This window comes from Petaurus breviceps, unplaced genomic scaffold (genome assembly GCF_028583685.1).
Source record: "Petaurus breviceps papuanus isolate PSGF00001 unplaced genomic scaffold, PetGlider_PUasm1.0 90925, whole genome shotgun sequence".
Classification (NCBI taxonomy): domain Eukaryota; kingdom Metazoa; phylum Chordata; class Mammalia; order Diprotodontia; family Petauridae; genus Petaurus; species Petaurus breviceps.
Genome location: NW_027187380.1, coordinates 24,511,679 through 24,534,972, shown reverse-complemented (window position 1 = coordinate 24,534,972; position 23,294 = coordinate 24,511,679). Strand labels below are relative to the sequence as shown.

The 23,294-nt window shown below is 36.8% G+C and overlaps 1 protein-coding gene across 11 annotated transcripts in view; it reads left to right on the top strand.

Annotated features, from left to right (window-relative positions):
* The window catches only part of CEP112 (centrosomal protein 112), a 555,671-nt gene that overhangs the window by 150,550 nt on the left and 381,827 nt on the right, over positions 1-23,294 (top strand). For 10 of the 11 annotated variants that reach the window (XM_069076590.1, XM_069076589.1, XM_069076587.1 and 7 more), the window contains 4 exons: positions 14,721-14,875; positions 15,123-15,252; positions 16,719-16,811; positions 19,597-19,656. In XM_069076590.1, coding sequence (XP_068932691.1) covers positions 14,721-14,875; positions 15,123-15,252; positions 16,719-16,811; positions 19,597-19,656 — 438 coding nt within the window. The remainder of the gene's footprint in view (positions 1-14,720; positions 14,876-15,122; positions 15,253-16,718; positions 16,812-19,596; positions 19,657-23,294) is intronic. The other variant, XM_069076591.1, reaches the window with a different exon arrangement.

Here is a 23,294-nt window from a genome sequence, read left to right as displayed (position 1 = left end):
TAAGGGTATGTGTACAGGGTTCCAGCCACCATGGTGATTCCCTAGAGAAAGGGTGTGGGCATGTCGGTGCTGCCGCAAAGTGAGTGGGGAGGGGGGGACGGGAGGAGGAGGGACGGAGGGCAACAGTTGATCATCTTACAGTATTGCTTTACTGTGTGCAATGTTCTAACCAGGTTATATTCATTTCATATTGTATCAGTTTATATAAATTTTCCAGGTTTTAATGAGAGTATCCCTCAGCTTCCCCTCCATTGTAAAAGCTATTTCTGACCTCTTTTATGTGAGATAATTTACTCCATCCTACCTCTCCCTTTCCCTTTCTCCCACTGTATCCTTCTTTTTCATCCTTCAATTTTGTTTATTTTGATATCATCCCTTCATATTCATGCAGCTTATGTTCATGTCATAAGACACCTTACACCTATGTCTTCTGTTGATATATACTCCTAACTCCTTTAATAATGAGAAAGTTCTTAAGAGTTATGAGTATTATCTTCTCATGTAGGAATGTAAACATTTTAACCTTTAAGTCCCCCATGATTTTTCTTTCTTATTTACCTTTTTATGTTCCTCTTTAGTCTTGTATTTGAAAGTCAAATTTTCTATTCAGCTGTGGTCTTTTCATCAAGAATGTCCTCTATTATAGAAGCACAACCTTCCCTCCAAACAAACGAAGAAATAGCAGGCAATGTGAAATATCTCATTGGAAAAACCACTGACCTGGAAAATAGATGCAGGAGAGAGAATTTAAAAATTATTGGACTACCTGAAAGCCATGATCAAAAAAAAAAAAGCCCAGATACTCAGCGGGGGGCGGAGCCAAGATGGCAGAGTAGAAGCACAACCTTCCCGCGGCTTTGGCTTCCACCTTCCCCAATCCATATGAAAAGGGGACTCTAAACAAACTTTGGAGCTGCAGAACTCACAAAATGACACAGAGAAGCTAACCTCCTGCTGAGGACAGCCCGGCAGACCGGCAGGAATCCAGCTCAGCGCTCTGGGAGCTGAGCCCAACCCCACACCGAGGGTTTAGCCCCAGGGTGGGCCTGACCAGCCACCAGCCAGAGGGGCTCCAGATCAGCAGCAGCTGTGGCCATTTCCAGATTTATCAACACATAGATGTGAAAGACAAAGTGAGAGGTCAGTGAAGTTTGGACTTTGGGACCAGTCAGTGGGAGTGCGTGGCTTTTACCCCCAGGGCAAGAAGCCACTGAGATGCTGGCATAGCCAGCCAGTGCCACATGGCAGCTTCAGCTCCTGGCCTGCAGAGTGTAGGGGGACCAAGCACCAGTTTGAGGGGTAATCACTCTTGCTTTAACCTGCTTGGATCTGGATTGCAGTCTAGGGTGGAGGTCCTGGGGTGTGTGTCCAGCTTCCCAGAGTGTATGGAGACCTCAGAGAGGGCACCCATCTAATACCTCCAGCAGCTGAGAAAACCCCAATGTTTGGGACGAAAGCTCCCCTGTCTTTTGGCAGAGTCCTACTGTGGCAAAAAGTCCAGAAGTCAAGTATGAGTGGCAAAATGAGCAGGCAAAGGAAACAAAGCAGACAGAAGATTCGAACATTAGACTCCTGTTTTGGGGACAAAAAGGAACAAAGCATGGAACAGGAGGAAGAGAATGAAGTCAGAACTCCTGCACCAAAAGCTTCAAAGGAAAATACAAGCTGGTAACAGGTCATAGAGGACCTTAAGAAGCAGATAAGAGAAGTAGAGGAAAAATTGGGAAGAGAAATGAAAACAATGCAAAAAAAATTATGAAAAGAGAGTCAACAGCCTGACTGAAGAAAATAATACCTTAAAAAACAGACTGACTCAACTGGCAAAGGAGGCTCAAAAAGGCAATGAGGAGAAGAATGCCTTAAAAAGTCGAATTTGCCAGATGGAAAAAGAATCTCAAAAGCTCACTGAAGAGAATCATTGCATCAGAATTAGATTGGAACAAATGGAAGCTAATGACTATGAGAAATCAAGATGCTGTTAAACAGATCCAAACAAATGAAAGAATAGAAGTCAATGTGAAATATCTCATGGGAAAAACCACTGACCTGGAAAATAGATCCAGGAGAGATCATTTGAAAATTATTGGACTACCTGAAAGCCATGACCAAAGTAAGAACCTAGAAAGCATCCTCCAGGAAGTTCTCAAAGAAAACTGCCCTGATGTTTTAGTACCAGAGGGTAAAATAGAGGTTGAAAGAATCCACCAATCACCTCCTGAAAGATCCCAAAAAGACAACTCCTAGGAATATTATAGCCAGGTTCCAGAATTCCCAGATTAAGGAGACAATATTACAAGCATCCAGGAGGACACAGTTTGAATATTGTGGAAACACAATCAGGATAACCCAGGATCTAGCAGCTTTTACACTGAGGGATCGAAGGGCTTGGAATATGATATTCTGAAGGGCAAACTAGCTGGGATTAAAACCAAGAGTCACCTACCCAGTAAAACTGAGTATCATGTTTCAGGGGAAATATATGGTCATTCAGTGGAATAGAGGACTTTCAGACATTCTTGCTGAAAAAAACAGAGTTGAATAGAAAATGTGACATTCAGATACAAGAAGCAAGAGAAGCATGAGAAGGTAAACAGGGAAAAGAAATCATAAGGAACTTATCAAAGTTGAAGTATTAACATTCTACATAGAAAAACAATAATTGTAACTTATGAAACTTTTCTCAGTAGTTGAAGGGAATAGAAACACACATACACACATGTATATATATACATATATATCTATATATGAGGGTATATGGGCATGTGAATACATATGTGAATGTGTGTATATATGTTTACAGGTATACATAGATAGAGGGCACAGGACCAATTTAACAGGAAGGGATGGCACTTAAAAGGTGAAATTAAGAGGTGAGAGAGGAATATAATGAGAGGAGATGGGGAGAGACAGAATGGGGTAAACTATCTCATATAGAAGAGGCAAGGGAAAATAGTTACAATGGAGGGGAAGAATAGGAAGGCAAAAGGGAATGGGTCAACCTTATTCCCATTGAAACTGGCTTGAGGAGGGAGTGAAATAACGCACAAAATAGGGTATCTCACCCTCCAGGAGAGTAGTGGGGGAAGGGAATGAGAGGAGGGATGATCGGAGGGAGAGAAGCCTGGGGGAGAGGGAAGTTGGAAGCACCCACTTTTGAAAAGGGACAGGATCAAAGTAGCAAATAGAACAAGTGGGAGGTGGGATGGGAGGGAGGGAAATATAGTCAGTCTTTTACAATGTATCTACTATGTTATGGTTTTGCATTAGCCACACATGTACAACCTATACTGAACTGCTTATCTTCCCAGCAAGGGTGGGTGACAAGGAAGGAAGGGAATGAATCTGCAATTGAAATTTTTAAAATAAAATATTCAACTATGTATGTATATATATATATGTAATATATATTATTTTTAATACCATCTTACATGTAATTGGGAAATAAGATATACAGGCACTGAGGCATAGAGATCCTCTGGAAAAGTCGAAAGCGGTATGGGAGAAAATATGGGAGAGAACAGATTGGAGGAAGGGATATCCTGTGGGACTGCTATTTTTGGGTGGTGGGTATGGGGAAAATGGAGAGAAAATTTGTAACTCAAAATCTGACAGAAATGTATGATGTAAATCAGAAGTTAATAAAGCATTAAAAAAAAATGTCCCCTATTTTATCATGTCCCTTCTCCCTACCCCCACCCCCCAGGATTATACTCAGTTTTGTTGGGTAGGTGATTCTTAGTTGTAATTCTTGCTCTTTGCCTTTCAGAAAATCATATTCCAAGTCCTTTGATCTTGATAAATCTTTTGTTATCCTGACGGTGTCTCCATGATACTTGAATCATGTTTTTTCTGACTCCTTGCAGTATTTTCTCCTTGACCTAGGAGCTCTGGAATTTGGCTATCATTCATGGGAGTTTTTATTTTGAGATCTCTTTCAGAAGGTGATCAGTAGATTCTTTCCATTTCTGTTTTACCCCATTTCTAGAATATCAGGGCAGTTTTTCTTGGTAGATTCTTGAAAGATGATGTCTAGAATCTTTTTTTAATCATGGCTTTCAGGTAGTCCAATAATTCTTAAATAATCTATCCTGGATCTGTTTTCCAGTCAGTTATTTTATTTTATTTTTAGCAATCAGGGTTAAGTAACTTGCTCAAGGTTACACAGCCAGTTATTTCTGGGTGTGGTGCTGAGTGTCTGAGCCTGGAATTTGATCTCCAGGTCATCCCAACACTGGAGCCGGTGCTCTTACTGGCTGAGCCACCTGGCTGCCCCTAAGCAATTTGGGTTAAGTAACTTGCTCAAGGTTACACGGCCAGGTGTTTCTGGGTGGGTGCTAAGTGTCTGAGCCCGGGATTCGATCTCCAGGTCATCCTGACACTGGAGCCAGTGCTCTTACTCGATGTGCTACCTGGCCGCCCCAAATCAGTTGTTTTTCCAGTGAGATTTTTCACATTTTCTTTTATTTTTTCATTCTTGGTTTTGTTTTGTCTCATAAGGTCATTAGCTTGCACTTGCTCTGTTCTAATTTTTAAGGAATTATTTTCTTCAGTGAATATTTACCTCCTTTTACATTTGGCCAATTCTTCTTTTTAAGGATTTTTTCCCTTCCTCAAATTTTTCTGCCTCTTTTTCCATTTGGTCAATTCTGCTTTTTAAGGAGTTCTTCAGAGGAACTTTTTGTATGCCTTTTTCCATTCACCAATTCTGTCTTTCAAGGCATTCTTCTCCTCACCGGATTTTTTGTACCTCTTTTGCCATGTAGCCTGTTTCCTTTTTTTTTTTAAGCTGCTGTTTTCTTCAATATTTTTGTACCTCCTGTACCAAGCTGTTGACTGTTTTTTCGTGATTTTCTTGCATCACTCTCATTTTTCCTCCCAATTTTTCCTCTACTTATCTTACTTGACTTTTCGAATTCTTTTTGAGCTCTTCTATGGCCTGAGACCAATTCTTTTTTTCTTTCCTCAGAGGTTTTGGATGTAAGAGTTTTGTCTTTGTTGTCTTTTTCTGAGTGTGTGTTTTGTTCATCCTTGTCACTATAGTAATCTATGGTCATAATTTTTTTTCACATTGCTTGTTCATTTTCTAGTCTGTTTTAATTTTTAACTCTTTGCTAAAGTGGGCTTTGCTTGTAAGTTTTCAGTTCTTCCAAAGTGGTATAATCTAAGGAGAGGTGTGTTTACTACTCTCCTAGCCTGTGTTCTGATCTGTTGAACAATCATAAGCACTTTTCTGCTCTGGAATGGTGATGAGGATCCCTGTTCCACTGTAGCCACAAGCTCACCAGAACTAGTGTTCCTCCTCTCTCTGTGACTGCCACCCAGCACCATGACCCAGATCTGAGTATGGGCAATGTAACAGAGTCCTGCCCCCAATGTCAGTAAGGATCTTATAATCTCCTTCTAACCAATAGTTCAGCCCCTTTCCTGTCTGTGGGCTGAGAGCTCTGGGGGCAATCACCGCTGCTGCTGATTCTGTCATTTCCAAGGCCTGCTCCTGGCTTATTGTTGCCTGTTCTGTGCTAATGCAGCCTGTACTAGACTATTCCATTCTAACCCTGATGTGACAGACCTTTCCTGCTAACCTTCTAAGTTGTCTTTGGTTGTAAAGTTATTTGATCCTGTCTTTTTGTGGTCCTGCCACTCCAGAATTTAGTTTAGAGCATTATTTAAAGGTGTTCTGAAGGGTTTTGGGGAGAGCTCAGGCAAATCCCTGCCTTTTCTCCTCCATCTTGGCTCAACCTCCAGAGTGACCCATATTCTTATATATATAAATCAATTCAGTACATTTCTTGGATATCAGAGAAATTTGTTGCAAAGATGTTTTTTAGTTAACTGTTTTTTTCCTAATCTTATTTTATTTAATACTTTGCTTTTTGGAGGGGGGACAGCTGGGCAGTTAGGGTTAAGTGACTTGCCCAAGGTCTCAAGGCTAGTAAGTGCTAAGTGTCTGAGGCTGGATTTGAACTCAGGTCCTCCTGACTCCAGAACCAGTGCTCTCTTCACTGTGCCACCTAGCTGCCCCTTTTCCTAATTTTAAATGATATTAATTGTGTGTGTATGAGCTTTTAATTCTATATGATAAAAATTATCCATTTTATCTCCTATCATCTTCTCATTTTGTTGCTTGGTAATCCTTATCTTTTATTCTTCCCAATGAATTTTATTCTTTTTATAGCACTGTGAAGTAACTCTTTTTAATTAGTATAGCACTGATTAAGTTACTAGTAGTAAGTGACTGCTTTTATTATATTGGCATGGCCCATCCAGTGAGCAATTATTCCCTATCCAATTATTTAGGCTCATTATTATTTCTATAAATTTTGCAGTTATTTTGCAGTATTTTACAGTTATTTCTATTATATGTCTTACTTCCAAGCATTTTTCACACTTGTCTTCCTAGATTGTCTGTTTCCAGGGGTAAGGAATGGGAAGGCAATACATGGGAAAGGTTAATTTTGCTCTCAGAGCTAGATAAATCTAACCATAAAAATAAATAAGATGGGTTGGCTAGATTGTGCAGCGAATAGAGCACTGGCCCTGGAGTCAGGAGGACCTGAGTTCAAATCCAGCCTCAGACAATTAACGGAAACCAGCAATATGACCTTGGGCAAGTCACTTTACCCCAATTGCCCTTCCAAAAGAAAAAAAAAAGCAAAAATAAATAAGAAAGAAATTTAGGAGTTGAATAGAATCTTAGAAAAGTTCAATATGATAGACCTCAGAAGAAAATTGAATGGCAATAGAAAGAAATATACCTTTTCTCAATGGTATATGGTACTTTCACAAAAACTGACAATAAATTAGAACATAAAAACTTCACACTAAATGCAGAAAGGCAGAAATATTAAATATACCCATTCTCAGACCATAACAAAATAAAAATTATATTTAACAAAGGCCATGGAAGCAAAGATTAAAAATTAATTAGAAAGAATAATCTAATACTAAAGAATGAATGGGTCAAAGGACAAATCCTAGAAACAATTTCATAAAAGAGAATGACAGCAAGACAACATGCCAGAATTTGTGAGATGGAGCCAAAATAGTACTTAGGGGAAAATTTATGTCTCTAAACATGTACATTCCTATTAAAAACACTAGAAAGCCCAAGAATCCATGGAGTCTCTCTTAAAATAAGCCATATCTATCTAAAACCAAGAGCAAATATTATCTAATGGGGATAAATTTAAAACCTTTCCATTAAGATTAGGGGTGAGTAAATAACATCCATTATTACCACTATTATTCAATATTGTATAATGCTGACTATGACAATAACACAAGAAAAATTTATTGGAGGAATAAAAATAGGCAACGAAGTAACAAAACTATCACTCTGCAGGTGATATGATAGTATACTTAGAGAACACTAGAAAATAAATTAAAAACTTTTTGAAGCAACAATTTTAGGAGAGTTGATATAAAATAAACCCACATAAATCATTAGTATTTCTATATATTACCAACAAAATCCATCAGGAAGAGAAAGAAAGAGAATTTAAAATAACTGTGGAAAGTATAAAATACTTGAGTCTACCTGTCAAGATAATACCAGGAACTATATGAACACAATTATAAATTTGACTCATTCTGATATATTTGAGTCCTTTATCAGAGAAAGATCCAGTAAAATTATTTTCCCAGTATCCTGTTTTCCTTCTAATTATGGCTGCATTAATTTCATTTTTGATAAAAAGGTTTTTAAAGTTCATGTGACCAAAATTATCTATTTAATTCACACGAACCTCTCTATCTCTTCTTTAGTCATAAACTCTTCCCTTATGTGTAGATCTACCATGTACATTTTTCTACACTCCTCTAATTTACATATGATATCACCATTTATGTCTAAATCATTTATCTATCTTGCCCTTATCTTGGTATATGGTATGAGATTTTGATCTATGGTCATTTATTACTGTGTATCATGTCTCCAATCTTTTCCACTGATCCACCACTCTATTTGTTAGTCAGTACCAGATTGTTTTGATCATTGATTGATACTGATCATTGATTACCTTATGATGTCAATTATTGTCGTTTCCTAATTTTTTTTTACTTTTTTCAAGGTCAACAAAATAGTTTTTTGGTAGTTTGGCATGACACTGAATAAGAAAATTAATTTAGGCATAATTGTCATTTTTATTATATTGACTTGGCCAATCCATGAGCAATTGATATTTCTCCAGTTGTTCACTCTGTCTTTATTTGTCTTTAGTATTACCTCTTATATTTATGGTTTTCTTAATATTGATCTAGTAAACCCTGAAGTCCTGAAATAAATCCAACATGATCACAGCCAGCAGTCTTTTTAATGTGTTGCTATACCCTCATTTTTCAATATTTTCATCAATATTATGTTACCATTAAATAAATGGGCCTATATTTTCTTTCTCTTCTTGGTTTATATAACAACAGTATGTGTATCAGAAAGATTTTGGTTGAATTGATCCTTTTTTTTTGCAAATAATTTATATAATATTGGAATTAATTGTATTTTGAATATTTGTTAGAGTTCATGTATATATCCATTTGGCCTGGATTTTTTAGTCATAAATTCATCTCTAGTTAAGTTGCTTTCTCTTTCTGACATTAGTTTATTTGTTTATTTATTTATTTTTTTGGAGGGGAGAAGGTAGGGCAGTTGGGGTTAAAGTGACTTGCCCAAGGCAACATGGCTAGTTGTTAAGTATCTGTGGCTGGATCTGAACTCAGGTCCTCCTGACTCCAGGGACTGTGCTCTATCCACTGTACCACCTAGCCTCCCTTATGTATGTTGTATTTTGTAAAAATTTCTTATTTTTATCGCATTTATTCCTTTTTTTGGCATGTGATCTAATAAAAAGTTTCAGCTCCTTTTTCTATTTATTATGATATCCTTTTCATTTTTAATTTTAGTCATTTAATTTGCTTTTTAAATACATCTGTGGTTAATCATTTTTTGTTAGTCCTTTTAAGAAAAAAACAGCTCTTAACTATATTTATCAATTCAATGTTTTATTTTCAGAATTTTTATTTTTATGCTATTTGAGGTTTTTGAATGATTGTTTTTTTTTGTTTCATGTGAAGTTCATTGAGCTATCTTTCCTTTCTTCCTTCTTTCTTCCCTCTTTCTTTCCATCTCTCCTTCCATCTTTCATTCTGTACTTCTGATGGGGGACGGGATCCCAATATGTTCAGCAGGAACTCTGATCTCATCCAAGACCAGGAAACCTGCAAGGGCATCTGGAAAGAATTCAAGGTCTCAGGCTTAATTGGAGTGAGAGTTGTAGAAGTTTATTGTTACGCTTTCATGAGAAGTGGGCAAGAGTCCTTTAGGGGACCTGCAAGTGAGAGGGGTACATGCTTTTACCTTTAAAGGGTAGGGCTGCCATTGTCAGGGCTGACCTGATGGGAAGGGCCTCAATGCATAGACAAAGGTCAGACCTGACCAAGAGGAGCATGTGAATAGATAGTTTGGATAAGATTTGGGCCAGGTCAGAGGCAAGGACAAAGGAGGGTGTGGGCCAGGCCCAGAAGAAATGAAGAGATTAAGTAAGAACAAAGGGGTCACACAGGGTGTTGCCTAGGTGGAGTGTGGGATAGGGAGAAGGGGCAGAGCTCAAGGGTGGAAAAGGACAAGTTGCAGTTACAACTTCACAGACTGGTTTTACAAGTTGGTTTCACAAATTGATCTAGACCCCAGGTACTCCATCACTTCCTTCTTTCTTTGCCAATCAAGGTTAAGTTACTTGCCCAGGCCAGATTTGAACTCAGTTCCTCCTGACTCCAGGACTTGTGCTCTATTCTTTCTTCTGTTGATGAAACTGTTTTAGAAATATATTTGTAGTTGTATTTGGGTTTTTTTGTTATTTTTAAAAATTTATTTATTTTTAGTTTTCAACATTACTTCCACAAGATTTTGAGTTACAATTTTTTCTCCCCATCTTTCCCCTACCCCCCACCCCAAAATAGCAAGCCCACTGAATAACCCTTCCCCCAATCCATTCTTCCCTATTTCCTCCCCCATCATACCCCTTTAACTTTCTAGGGCAAGACAGACCTCTATACCCAGTTGCATGTAAAGAACACATTTTTTTTTTTAACATTCGTTTTTAAAACTTTGAGTTCCAGATTTTTTCCCTTTCTCTCTCCTCACCTGCCCTCACTGGGAAGACAAGCAATTCAATATAGGTTGTACATGTGCAGTTACCCAAATCATTTCCATAGTTGTCATTTTGTTAAAGACCAACTATATTTCCCTCCATCCTATCCTGCCCCCCACTTATTCCATTTTCTCTTTTGTCTCTATCCCTTTTCAAAAATGTTTGCTTCTAACTATCCTCTGCCCTGTCTGCCCTCACTTCTATCATCCCCTGTTCCTATCCTCTACCCCCCCCCCCCCCCCAATTTTCCTTTAGGGTAAAGATACTGTAATGCCAAGCAAAGGCAACTTCCCAAGGTTCAAAATACCAGCATAGCTGCTCTCCATTTTATTCAGTGACAAATTAAGAAGAGAGAAAATAAAAATATATCATAATTCAAAATACAGCAAGTGTAATTCAACGAAGTACTGCTCCATCCCTGGGCAATACATTCATTTAGTCAATCAGAAAGTCCCTCTTCTCAAATGGAGATTAGTTTCCAATCATAAATAAAGTACATTCATTTGATCAGTCACAGAACACAAAAGAGTCAAAACTTTCCCACCCTTGCATCACAACTGAAAAGGCCATCTACCCCAGAGTTACAACAAGCTTAAGCACAGCATTTAATACCCAAAGAGAGGTCTTTTCTTCATCTTGACCCGAGGCAAGTTCTCAGCAATCTTTGTTCCTGGGGAGACAAAGCTTATCAAGGCCACAAGATACATTGCTAGTGTCCCTATTAATTCATTCTCTGTCTGCAGAACAGTCCTAGGACCCCTGAAAACATTAGCAAAACCCTCTTCCAGGATTTATGTAAACATACAACAAGAAAATACTTCTTTGGGGCTTCTGAACCAACAGCAAGATTTCATGACCTCTGCAACAACAGCACTGGCCTTCACCAGTGGGTACAATTTACTCTCTGTCTGCAGAACAGTCTCAGGACCCCTGAACCAACAGCCAGGTTCCAGAACCTCTGGAACAATAGGACTGTCTTTCACCAGTGTACGAATCTGGCAAAACAACATCAAAGCAGACAAAGTACCAGCATAACAGCGATGTCTCCTCAGTCCTTGGCAGCTCTGGGTGGCAGCTCTTGAAAGTCCTGGGCAGTTTGAACTGGCCCTCAGCAATCCCCTCCATTTCTGCCTCCATGATGCTGCTTCCAAAAAATTCTTCTGCCTCTCTCTGTCTTGTGCCTCTCTAAATTCACGTCACCAGCTCCTCCCAGTTCAGCCCTCTCTTTTAATGTCAACAAGTCCATCCCACAAGTGGGATTCACAAGCTCTGGGTTTTAACACAATCAATCCAAAAACCAAGCCAATACAGGGGGATCTTTAAATTCCATTACTATTATAGATACCCAATTGAGTATGTATGTTATTCCCTCCTTAAGCCAGATTCAATGAGAATAAGGTTGTTTCATTCCCTTTCACCTTCCTGTTCTTCCCTCCTTTTTAACAGTTTTCTCTTGCTTCTTTTATGGGAGATAATTTACCCTAATCTATCTCCTCCTTTCTCCTCCCAATAAATTCCACACTCCTCTCTTAATTTTATTAGATATCATTCCTTCATGTTAAACTCATTCTGTGCCCTCTGTCTATGTATATATGAAAATACATATGCCCACCCTCACATATATATTTATATACACATACACCCTCCCATACATACATATATGTGTATGTATACATACACACACATATATTCCCTTAAACTATCCTCATACTGAGAACAGTCTTATGAGTTACAATGACCATTTTTCCATGTAGGAATGTAAATTGTTCAACTTGAATAAGTTCCTTATGATTTCTTTTTCCTGTTTACCTTCTCATGCTTCTCTTGCTTCTTGTATTTGAAAGTCAAATTGTCTTTTCAGCTCTGGTTTTTTTCATCAAGAATGCTTGAAAATCTTCTATTTCATTGAATGACCATATTTTCCTCTGAAACATGATACTCAGTTTTGCTGGGTAGGAGATTCTTGGTTTTAATCCCAGCTCCTTTGACCTCTACAATATCATATTCTAAGCCCTTCGATCCCGTAATGTAGAAGCTGCTAGGTCTTGTGTTATCTTGATTGTGTTTCCACAATACTCAAATTTTTTCTTCCTGACTGCTTGCAGTATTTTCTCCTTGACGTGGGAACTCTGGAATTTGGCTGTAATATTTCTTGGAGTTTTCTTCTTTTGATCATTTTCAAGAGGTGATTGGTGAATTCTTTCAATTTCTATTTTGCCCTCTGGTTCTAGAATACCAGGACAATCTTGCTTGATAATTTCTTGCAAGATGGTGTCTATGTTCTTTTTTTTTTAAGCAGTTGGGGTTAAGTAACTTGCTCAAGGTTACACAGCCAGTTATTTCTGGGTGTGGTGCTAAGTATCTGAGCCAGGATTCGATCCCCAGGTCATCCCAACACTGGGGCTGGTGCTCTTACTCACTGAGCCACCTGGCTGCCCCTAGGCTCTTTTTTTTGATCATGGCTTTCAGGTAGTCCAATAATTTTTAAATTATTGCTCCTGGATCTATTTTCCAGGTCAGTGTTTTTTTCCAATAAGATATTTCTCATTGCCTTCTATTTTTCATTTGTTTGGACCTGTTTTATAGTATATTGATTTCTCATAAAGTCATTAGCTTCCAATTGCTTCAATCTTATTTTGGAGTTATTTTCTTCAGTGAGTTTTTGAAATTCCTTTTCCATCTGGCCAATTTGGCTTTTTGAGGCATTCTTCTTCTCACTGGCTTTTTGGGCCTTTTTTTGCCATTTGAGTTAGCCTATTTTTTAAGGTGTTATTTTCTTCAGTTTATTTTTGGGTCTCCTTTAGCAGGCTGTTGATTTGCTTTTCATGATTTTCTTGTATCATTCTCCTTTCTCTCTCCAATTTTTCCTCCATTTCTTTTACTTGATTTTCAAAATCGTTCTTGAGCTCTTCTGTGGCCTGTTACTCATTAATATTTTTCTTGGATGCTTTTGGTGCAGGAGTTCTGACTTTGCTGTCTTCCTTCTGTTCCATGCCTTGATTCTTTTCGTCCCCCAAAAAGGAATGTATGGTTTGCTCATGTTTCCTGTGCTTGCTCATGTTGCCACTCAATTACTTGACTTTTGAGCTTTTTGCCACAGTTGAACTCTGCTTCCTGAATGGAGAGAGCTTTGTCCTAAATTGCTGGGGATTTTGCAGCTGCTGGAGGTATTAGTTTGGCACCCTCCCTACAGACATCACAAGCTCTGGCTCATTGGTCATACACCCCAGGACCATCACCCAAGACTGCTATCCAGATCCAAGCAGGTTAAAGCAAGAGCAATTACCCTCTGAATGATTTGCTTTGTCCCCTTGCAATATGCAAGCCAGGAGCTCCTGCCACAGCTAGGCAACAGTGGCTGCACAACTTCTGCACTTCTGCTCCTCATCCCGGAGGCAGGGGCCAGACTGTGCTCTTGGACCCCTCTTTCCACAAAGTTCCAAACTGACCTTTTACTTTCTTTTTATTGTTTATGGGTTGATAATTCTGGAAATCATCACAGCTGCTGGTGATTTTCTCTCCTGAAGTCTGCTCCAGGCCTGCTGCTGGTTGAGGCTGCCCTGGGGCCAGGAACCACTTGACTCAAGTGGGGCTGTGCTCAACTGCCAGCCTGGTGTGATAGATCCTTCCTGTCTATGTGCCCAGCTTCTTTCAGTGGGAATATTGTTTCTCTTTGTCTCTTTGTGGGTTCTGTAGCTCTAAAGTTTGTTTAAAGTCATTTTTTACATGTATTGGAAGTAATTGGAGGGGAGCCTGCAGCAAGTTTGTGCTTTTACTCTGCCATCCTGGCTCCACCCCCTCTTTTAGAAATATAAAATTTCCCTTAAGTTTGATTGGCTGTATCTTAAAAGTTTAGTTATATTGCTTCAATGTTGTAATTTTCTTTGAAAAGATTATTTTTGGGGGCAGCCAGGCAGCGCCATGAGTAAGAGCGCTGGCCCTGGGATCGGTTCTGGCCTCAGATACTTGGCACCCACAGAAAATAACTGGCTGTGTAACCTTGAGCAAGTTACTTAACCCCAATTGCTTAAAAAAAAAAAGAAAAGATTATTTTTAATTTCTATGGTTTGTACTTTTACCCGCCAATTCTTTAGGATTTAGTTATTTAATTTCTGTCTGCATTTCAATCCTTTCTTCCTAGATTCTTTATTGATTTATAATTTTTTATTGCAACATGGTTAGTAAGGAGATGTTTAACATTTTTCCTTCCCTTTATTTTTTATGAGGTTTTTATGCTTGATTACAAATTTTGTAAATGTGTCATAAACAACTGATAGCTTTGTATATTCCTTTCCATTCTCATTCAGTAATCATGAGCAATTTATCTTATATCCCTTAATTCAAATTCTGTTCAAGTTCTACCTAGGGGTGCTCAATCTGCATTCAGATTACAGCTCTGTTAATTACTGTTTGTGTGATCTTTCCCTAATCTCTTCAACTCTGTTGTCCTCACTTTCTTTGTCTCTAAAATGGAGTCTGCCTCTTAGGTCTCTTTTGGCTCTAAATCTGTATTTTTGTATTTATGATGCTTAATAATATATTAAGGATGTCCTTAAGCATGTCCTATTTATTTAGAACCAAATGATAAAAGAACTGGAGGTCCGAGTCCAGCAACTCACTGGTGAAGCTGAAAACAGCAATTTGCAGTGGCAAAAATTAAGTCAGGAAAAAACTGAATTGGAAAAATGCTACCAGATGACATGTTGTGAACTACAAGAATTGAAGGCAAGGTATTAGCTAAAGTCCAAGATTTATGTTATTTATCTATAAAGTAATGATACTAACTACTCAAGATATTTGCTTCAATCTGTCTGACCTTATATAGTAATGTCTTTGTACATTACAATATGTGTCATTTGTAATCCAAGAGCTACTATTTAGCTGGTTTTAAAAATTTCAGTGATAGGAATACTTTGTTTTTTTTTTCCTTAAAGCAATGAGATTCCATTTCCAACGTATTGTTTTCATTGCTTTTAGGAACAACTCACTTCATAAAGAAAAAGATGATATTGCACAAGATTATGAACAAAGTATAAAACTATTACAAGCCAGGTGTGATTCTGATATCCAGCTTATGAAAGAAGAATATGCTGTGTCTTCTGCTAAGGTATTGTATGCTTATAGAGACAACTTCACAGAAATAAGGAACAGTCATTATTTATATTGTAGTATTCAACAAAATTACCTAACATATTCTTAGTGAAAAGTTGTAAAACCACAGAACAACAGGATATTTTATTTTGAGATTAATTGTTTTTTAAATTCATTTTTTGAAACAGCAAAAATTGGAAAAGAAGACCCACTTTATTAGCATAGTAAATTCATTGTTAGCACAAGTTAGTATTTCTTGGCTCAGCTGTTCCTATTCTGTATAACACAGTAGTATCATAGAGTGGGTATTGGGTCTGGGCTTTAATTTCAAATTTAAATTCAAACACTGGTTTGAATCTGAATACTGAGTCTGGGCTTTAATTTCCCTGTATGTTAATCGAAGGGATAACCTTTAAGATTTTTTCTAGTTTTGACACCCTGAAATTCTGTGATTTCGTGACTTCTTCCTGGGAATACGTTGGGTAATTTTTCCTAGTAATTTGAAAGAATGAATGCAATCTCTAACTTTTCCATTTTGAATATTGATAGACTCTGACTCATTAAATGGCTATATTATACTAAATTTGTATTTAATTCCATTCATGTCAGTGAACATTTATTAGTGCTCTGTTGTGTTAAATCCTCTTACATGGGGGATATTTGGAATGCACAGATGAATAGAACAGAATTTCTTCTCTCAAGGAGCCAATAGTTTAGAGAATATGGAAAACAGAACTAGAATTTCAGAGTCTTAGAATTATTAAAATTATTGATTTTCAGAAGCAACCCTTTGACCAGAGTAGTCATTTCTATCACTTTTTAAAAATCTGGATGTGTGATTTCATCAGTTTGGAACTCCCTGAGTGGAAATGCCTTCCACAAATTCAAATCAGAGACTCCTCTGTAAATCTGTATAGTTTTAGGAGTCATCTGGTCACTGAGAGGTAAGGGGACTTGCTCAAGTTTACCTGACTACTGTATGTCAGAGGCAGGACTTGAACCTATATCTTCCTGACTCCAAGGTAAGCCTTTTGTGCACCATCCCATGCTGTCTTTGCTCCAGCTTACATAATGGTTTCAAAATGAATTAACCTTCATTTGATTTATCAGCACTTAGTGCATAAAGAAATTCCTATTAACATTTTTAGCATTATCAAATAATTGTTTTGTTAATTAAGACTTTGTAATGTTTGATTTCAAGTCAGCATTTTTAAAACATTTTTGTAAGTCTGTGACTATTTTTGCAATAATTTTATTTTCCTAGTTTTAAGTCATGTAAAACTTGATTTATACTTTAAGGAATGAATAGTTGGATCTGCCATGGCGAATTATATATCTTATGATAAAATGCTTTTGTCATGGAAGCATTTTGCTTCTGGATGTAATTTTTGGAAATAACAGTCAAGTTACTTCCTCCAGCACTAAATATTGGAGCTACAGGCAAGGTTTGTTACAGTTTTTTTTGCTGTTTTATCTTTGCAGGCATCTGAATTGATTGAGAAGTTGGAAGATAATATATGTCAATTAAAACAACAGCTACAAAAATCAGAACATCAAAGACAGCAACAACTAAGGGTGAGCCTTGAATTTTTTCGTTCAATAGAAAAATGACAAAATATCTTTTTCGTTTTCTTAATTTATGTATTCAGATGTATACAAATCCATTTTTTGGATTTATTGAAATCATAATAGGTAGTCACTAAAGTAAAGAATTTTCTCTTACTGTTCTTTTCATTAAATATATAAAAAAATTCTGTTTAATACACATAATATAGCTATTAGAACATGGTGTTAAAGTAATTTCATTTTGAGGTATTGACTGTTTTTTCTTTCTTTATTTGTTTGTTTACTTTTAGTTTACAAGATTCAGTTCCACAATTCCTTGAATTTCAGATTTTCTCCCCCTCTGTCTCCTCCCCCCATGACAGCATGCAATCACGTATAGGATCTGAAAATACTTTCACAGTAGACATTAGTCAGGTTGTAAGGAAGGATTGTATCAGATGGAATGAACAATGGGAAAGAGAAAACAAAAGCAAAAAAGAAAAAGAAAGAGAGCAGGTAGTTTGCTTCGGTCTGCATTCAAACTCTGTTCTTTCCAGTTCTTTGTAGTTCTTTCTCTGAATGTAGACATCTCTCTCCATTAGGAGTCTTTTGGAGTTGTCTTATAACCTTGTTTTGCTGAGAAGAGTCCAGTCTATCAAAGTTGGTTGTCACACATATGTTGTGTCTGTAATTGTGTACAAATTTCTCCTGGTTCTCTTCTTCTCACTCAGCATCAGTTTGTATAGGTCTCTCCAGGTAAATATGAAGTCTGTCTGTTCTTTATTTCTTATAGCACAATAGTATTCTATTACATTCATATCCCACGACTTGTTTAGCCATTCCCCAATTGATGGGCATGCCCCTAATTTCCAATTCTTTGCCACCACAAAAAGATCTGCAAAAAATATTTTTGGGCATACAGGTCTTCCTCCTGCTTCTATGATTTCTTTGGGATACAGCCCTAGAAGTGGTATTACTGGATCAAAGGGTATGCAATTATTTATAGCCCTTTGGGCATAATTCCAAATTGCTTCCCAGAATGGTTGAATCAATTCACTACTGTGCCAACAATGCATTAGTGTTCTAGTTTTTCTATATCCTCTCCAGCATTTGTCATTTTCCTGTTTTGTCATCTTAGCCAATCTGATGGTGAGATGTGATACCTCAGAGTTGTTTTGTTGACTGTTGTTTTTAATGAAACTTTGGTTTAAGACTTGTATGGATGGTTGTTTTTAGTCTTTTCCCATAGCATGCTTGTCATGTGCACCTTCAATGGTATTTATTTTTCACTATTTGTTCCTTTCTTAAATTCAAATAGAAATTGATAAAAAAGATGAAGAATCTTTAAGATGCTTAGCTCTATAATGGTTTAGATAGGTCATTTTATATAGTAGACTAGATGCTACAGGGAAGAAATTGACTGTCATATTATTATTTATTTGATTTAGAGAATATTAGGGCAGCTAGATGGCGCAGTGAATAGAGCACCAACCCTAGAATCAGGAGGACTTGAGTTCAAATCCGGCCTCAGACATTTACTAGCCTTGTGACCTTGGGCCAGTCACTTAACCCCAATTTCCCTCCAAAAATAAAAATAAGGAAAAAAAGAGAATATTAGCACTTCACAAAGAGGCATCTTGATATATTCAATAAAAGAACTGGCCTTAGAATCAAGAAGAGCTGAGTTCATGTCCTCCTTCTGACTCTCTGACCATGGGTGGGTCACTTAATTTGTCAAGGCTCCGTGGCCATGGGCAACTCTCTGAAACAAAAAATTTCAGAAAAGGACCTAATTTGCATTGGTAGAAGTTCCTTGCTGAGAGTTCCCTATACCCTATACTTAGAAGCAGAGCATAACCTCAGGTACATACTGATGCAGTGTATGTTGTTCAAGGCTCAACAAAGCTAAATTTGAAGAATCTCCATATATACTTGGTTACTATTTTTTTCAGCATAGCATCTCTGTAGATATATACATAGACTGTATAGAGGGAATGTGATCAGTATTTTTAGAGGAAGTTCTCATACTGAATAATTAACAAATCTTTGAAAAGTTGAAAAAGTTTTAATACTTTGAGACTACTAAGAACTTAATTTCTTGCTTAAGCCAACTTAAGTTTTTACTCATTGTTTGAAAATTGAATTGAAAGAACTATTTTCGTAAAAATGCAAAATTGTTGGGGGCGGCTAGGTAGCACAGTTAGTAAAGCGCTGTCCCTGGAGTCAGGAGGACCTGAGTTCGGTTCTGGCCTCAGACACTTAACACCCACACAAAAAAACTAGCCGTGTAACCTTGGGCAAGTTATTTAGCCCCAATTGCCCTCCACAAGGCAAAAAAAAAAAATACAAAATTGTTAAAGCATTTTTAAAAGACCTTACTTTGTCTGGTGCCATGTTAAGTGGTAGAGATGCAAATACAAGCAAACTAGATAGTTCCTGCCTTCCAATACTTTTTTTCTAAGTTTGCAAGATAGCATATAAAGACAAATGGAACATGAAGGTGGAGAAGGGATAGAGGAACTGTTGCATAATGACATGATTTGGAGATGACCAGGAAGGGAGGTGGAGCCCTCCATTTGGCCAAAAGTAAGGGTTACGCTCGTCTGTCAGAGCTGAAGGTCATACCAGGACTGGACTCCAAGTTTCCAGTGAGTAAGAGATAGAGAACATGTCCAGAGATCAGGTGGCATGGTTTGGAGGTAGAAAAAAATAATTTTATTTAATAATTTAATTTAATTTGTCCTATTGAATTATTTTTATTGACACCTATGGAATAATTTTAGTTATCATAAAAGCAAACTTTTATCTTTTACAGGAGCAAGAGAATAAATTCCAGCAGGAGAAATTTCAATTAGATCTCAGTCATGAAAAAAAGGTAATTTTTCGAGTGTGAAAGTATGAACTATTTAATATTTTGCACAATATTTAAATTCAAAGCAAAACAAATGATTTAGGGAACAAATCTATCTCAAATTATTTTTACATCAGAGAGGTGCCATACTTAACCCTCTTTCCCCCATTGGCCCACAAAATTCGTGAATGAGGCTTGAATTAAATTAAAATGTAATTGGGAAATGTTTAACAAATAAAAATACAACATAGAAAATGTTAATTTGTAGTTTTCTAAATAAATATGCAGCCTGCAGGGATCCATTTCTGTTTGAGTTTGACACTACTGTTCTAGATAATAGGGAGAAGAGAAGGGAACAAGCATTTATTAAGCACTTAGTATGGGCCTGGCATGGTGCTAAGTACTTTACAAATATTATCTCTTTTGTTCCTCACAACAGCTATGGGAAATAGGTACTCTTCTTATCCTAATTTTATATATGTATTTTTTAAAGCAGTTGGGGTTAAGTAACTTGCCCAAGGTTACACGGCCATTTATTTTGTGTGGGTGTTAAGTATCTGAGGCTGAACCATCCTTGGTCCTCCTGAGACTCCGGGCCGGCCCTCTTACTCCCTGCGCCACCTAGCTGCCCCCTCATTTTATATTTGAGACAGATGAAAACTACCCAAGGTCACACAACTAATAAGTATCTCAGACCACATTTGAACATAAGTCATCTTGACTCCAGGCCCAGTGCTCTATCCACTGATGATAAATTGTCTCTAATAATTAGTGTCCACAAGGTGTTGCAGTAAATGGGTTGCACTCTAGTAAAAAATACCTGAATTCAAATCCTACATTAGGCATATAATTGCTAGCTGTGTGAACCCAGTTAAGTTACTTAAACTCTGAGTTTCCTTATCTAAAAAGTAAGGATAATTGGTGCACCTGCTCTCCACAGCAATTGTTGTAAATGTAAATCACTTTGCAAGAGTAAAAGTACTATATAAATGTTAGATATTGTTATTGTTATCAATATTATTGTTACTACTTTTATGTGTTTAAAAAGCATTTTGGGATTGATTTCTAACCCAGCACTTGATGCATTTTCTGATGACATTTAAACAAGAGAACTATATTCCACATTTTATCAAGTAAGGTTTAGTTTATGAATCTATGTATTGTGTTAAAATTCCAGGTTATAATAATTCCAATCTCTAAATAATTCAACCCTTAAAGGAATCTTATCATTTATATTGAGATAAATGTATGTAGAAACTTTAACATTTGGGTGGCACAGTGAATAGAGCACCGGCCCTGGAGTCAAGAGGACCTGAATTCAAATTTGGCCTCAGACACTTAACATTAGACATGTGACTTGAGCATGTCACTTAACCCCAATTACCCTCCCTTCCCTCCTCCAAAAAGCAAAAAAAAAAAAAAAAGCTATATAAAAAAAAGAATTTCCTAGCAAACTGATAGAGTATTTGTGGATCATACAGTGTTTGTAAATGTCTGTTATTATCTCTAAAAATTTATTTTTAGCATTCTTTGTTATTTTTATTTTGTATTCCATATTCTCTTTCTCTCCTGTGCCTCCCCCATGCACTGAGATTGCAAAAAATTTGATAGCAATTATACCTGTGAAATCATGAAAACGTATTTCTGTATTAACTGTACCACATAATAAAGGAAGAAAAATAAAATAGGGAAATATATTTCAGTTTTTTCTCAGAGTTCATCAGTTCTTCTGGAGGTAGACAGCATTATTCATCATGAATTCTTTGGAGTTTTCCTAGATCATTGAAGTGATTAGAGTAGCCAAGATTTTCACAATTGATCATCATACAATATTGCTGTTACTGTACACAGTAATCTCCTGTTTCTTCTCACTTTACTTTGCATGAATTCATGTAAGTCTTGCCATGTTTTTCTGAAACCTTCCCCTTAATCATATCTTATCACAATCATATGCCACAACTTGTTCAGCAGTTTCTCAATTAATGGGTATCTCTTCAATTTCTAATTCTTTCCAATCACAGAAAGAGTATTTGTAAATATTTTTCTACATATAAGTCCTTTCCCTTTGATCTCTTTGGGATACAGACCTAGTTTTATTTCTGAGTGAAGGGGTATGTGCAGTTTTATAACCAGTTATGCCTAACTCCAAATTGTTCTCTAGAATCGTTGGAACAGTTCATGCTTCCACCAGTATTTCATTAGTCTATGTATTTTCCCCTCACCCCTTCCAGTATTTGTAATTTCTAATAGGTGTGAGAGGGTACATCAGAGTTATGTTAATTTGCATTTCTCCAATTAATAGTGATTTAGAGCATTTTTTTTCATATGGCTATAAATGGCTTTGATTTCTTCTTCTGAAAATTGTTTATTCATTTCCCTTGACAATTTGAAAATTGAAGAATGGCTCTTATTTTTATAAATTTCACTCAGTTTCCTTTATATTTAACAAAAGAGACCTACATCAAAGAAACTTACTGTAAAAATTTTAGATATTACTTTATTGTCTATCATACCTTTTCTTCAAAATGTAATTTCCCTGCTTCTCTCTTTTAATTAGGTCTATTTTTGCTTTTGTTTTGTCTGAGATCATGATTGCTACCCCTGCCTTTTTTTATTTCAGCTGAAGCATAATAGATTCTGTTCTATCTCCTTATTGTAACTGTGTGTTCCTTTTTGTGTCTCTTGTAAACAAAATATTGTTGGAATATTGATTTTTAATGCATTCTGCTATTTGCTTCCATTTTGTGTGCATTCATCCCATTCACATTCACAGTTATGACCACCCCATCCTCTTTCCCTCCATCCTCATTTCGTCTGTTTATCCTTCTCTTTCCCTTTTTACCCTGTCCTTCCTCAAAAGTCTGCTTTGCTTCTAACCACTACCTCCCTTTTATCATTCTCCCCCACCCATATTTTTCTTATCCTCTTTGTCTCCTATTTCTTGTGTACAGTAAGACTTCTATACCTAATTGAATAAATATGTATTAATTCTTCTCTTTGAACCAGTTCCAATGAGACTGAAGTTCAGGCATTACTTGCCATTCCTTGCTCCCATTTCTCCCTCTACTATAACTCTTCCTTGCAAACCTCTTTTATGTGAGATAATTTTTCTCATTCAGTTCCTCCCTTCTTCTCCCAGTGTATCCCTTTTTCTCACTCTTTCATTTTTTTTGAGATCGTCCCAACATAATTAATTCATAACTACACATCCTCTGTTTATGTATACTCCTTTTAACTGCCTTAATAATGATAAAGTTCTTATGAATTGCATGTAATACCTTCCCATATAGGAATTTAAACAGTTTAACTTTATTGAGTCTCTTATGATATATTTTTCATGTTTACCTTTTTTGGCTTCTCTTGAGTCGTGTGTTTGAATGTTAAATTTTCTGTTCAGTATTGGTCTTTTCATCAGTAATGTTTAGAAGTCTCCTGTTTCATTAATGTTGATATTTTCCCCTGAAAGTTTATACTTATTAGATTATTCTTGGTTTTAGTCCTAGCTCCTTTGCCTTCCAGAACATTGTATTCTAAGCCCTCCAGATCTTTAATGTACAAGCTGCTAAATCTTGTTTTATCCCAATTGTGGCTATATGTTATTTTATTTCATTTCTTTCTGACTGCTTCCAATAATTTTTCCTAGACCTGAGAGCTCTTGAATT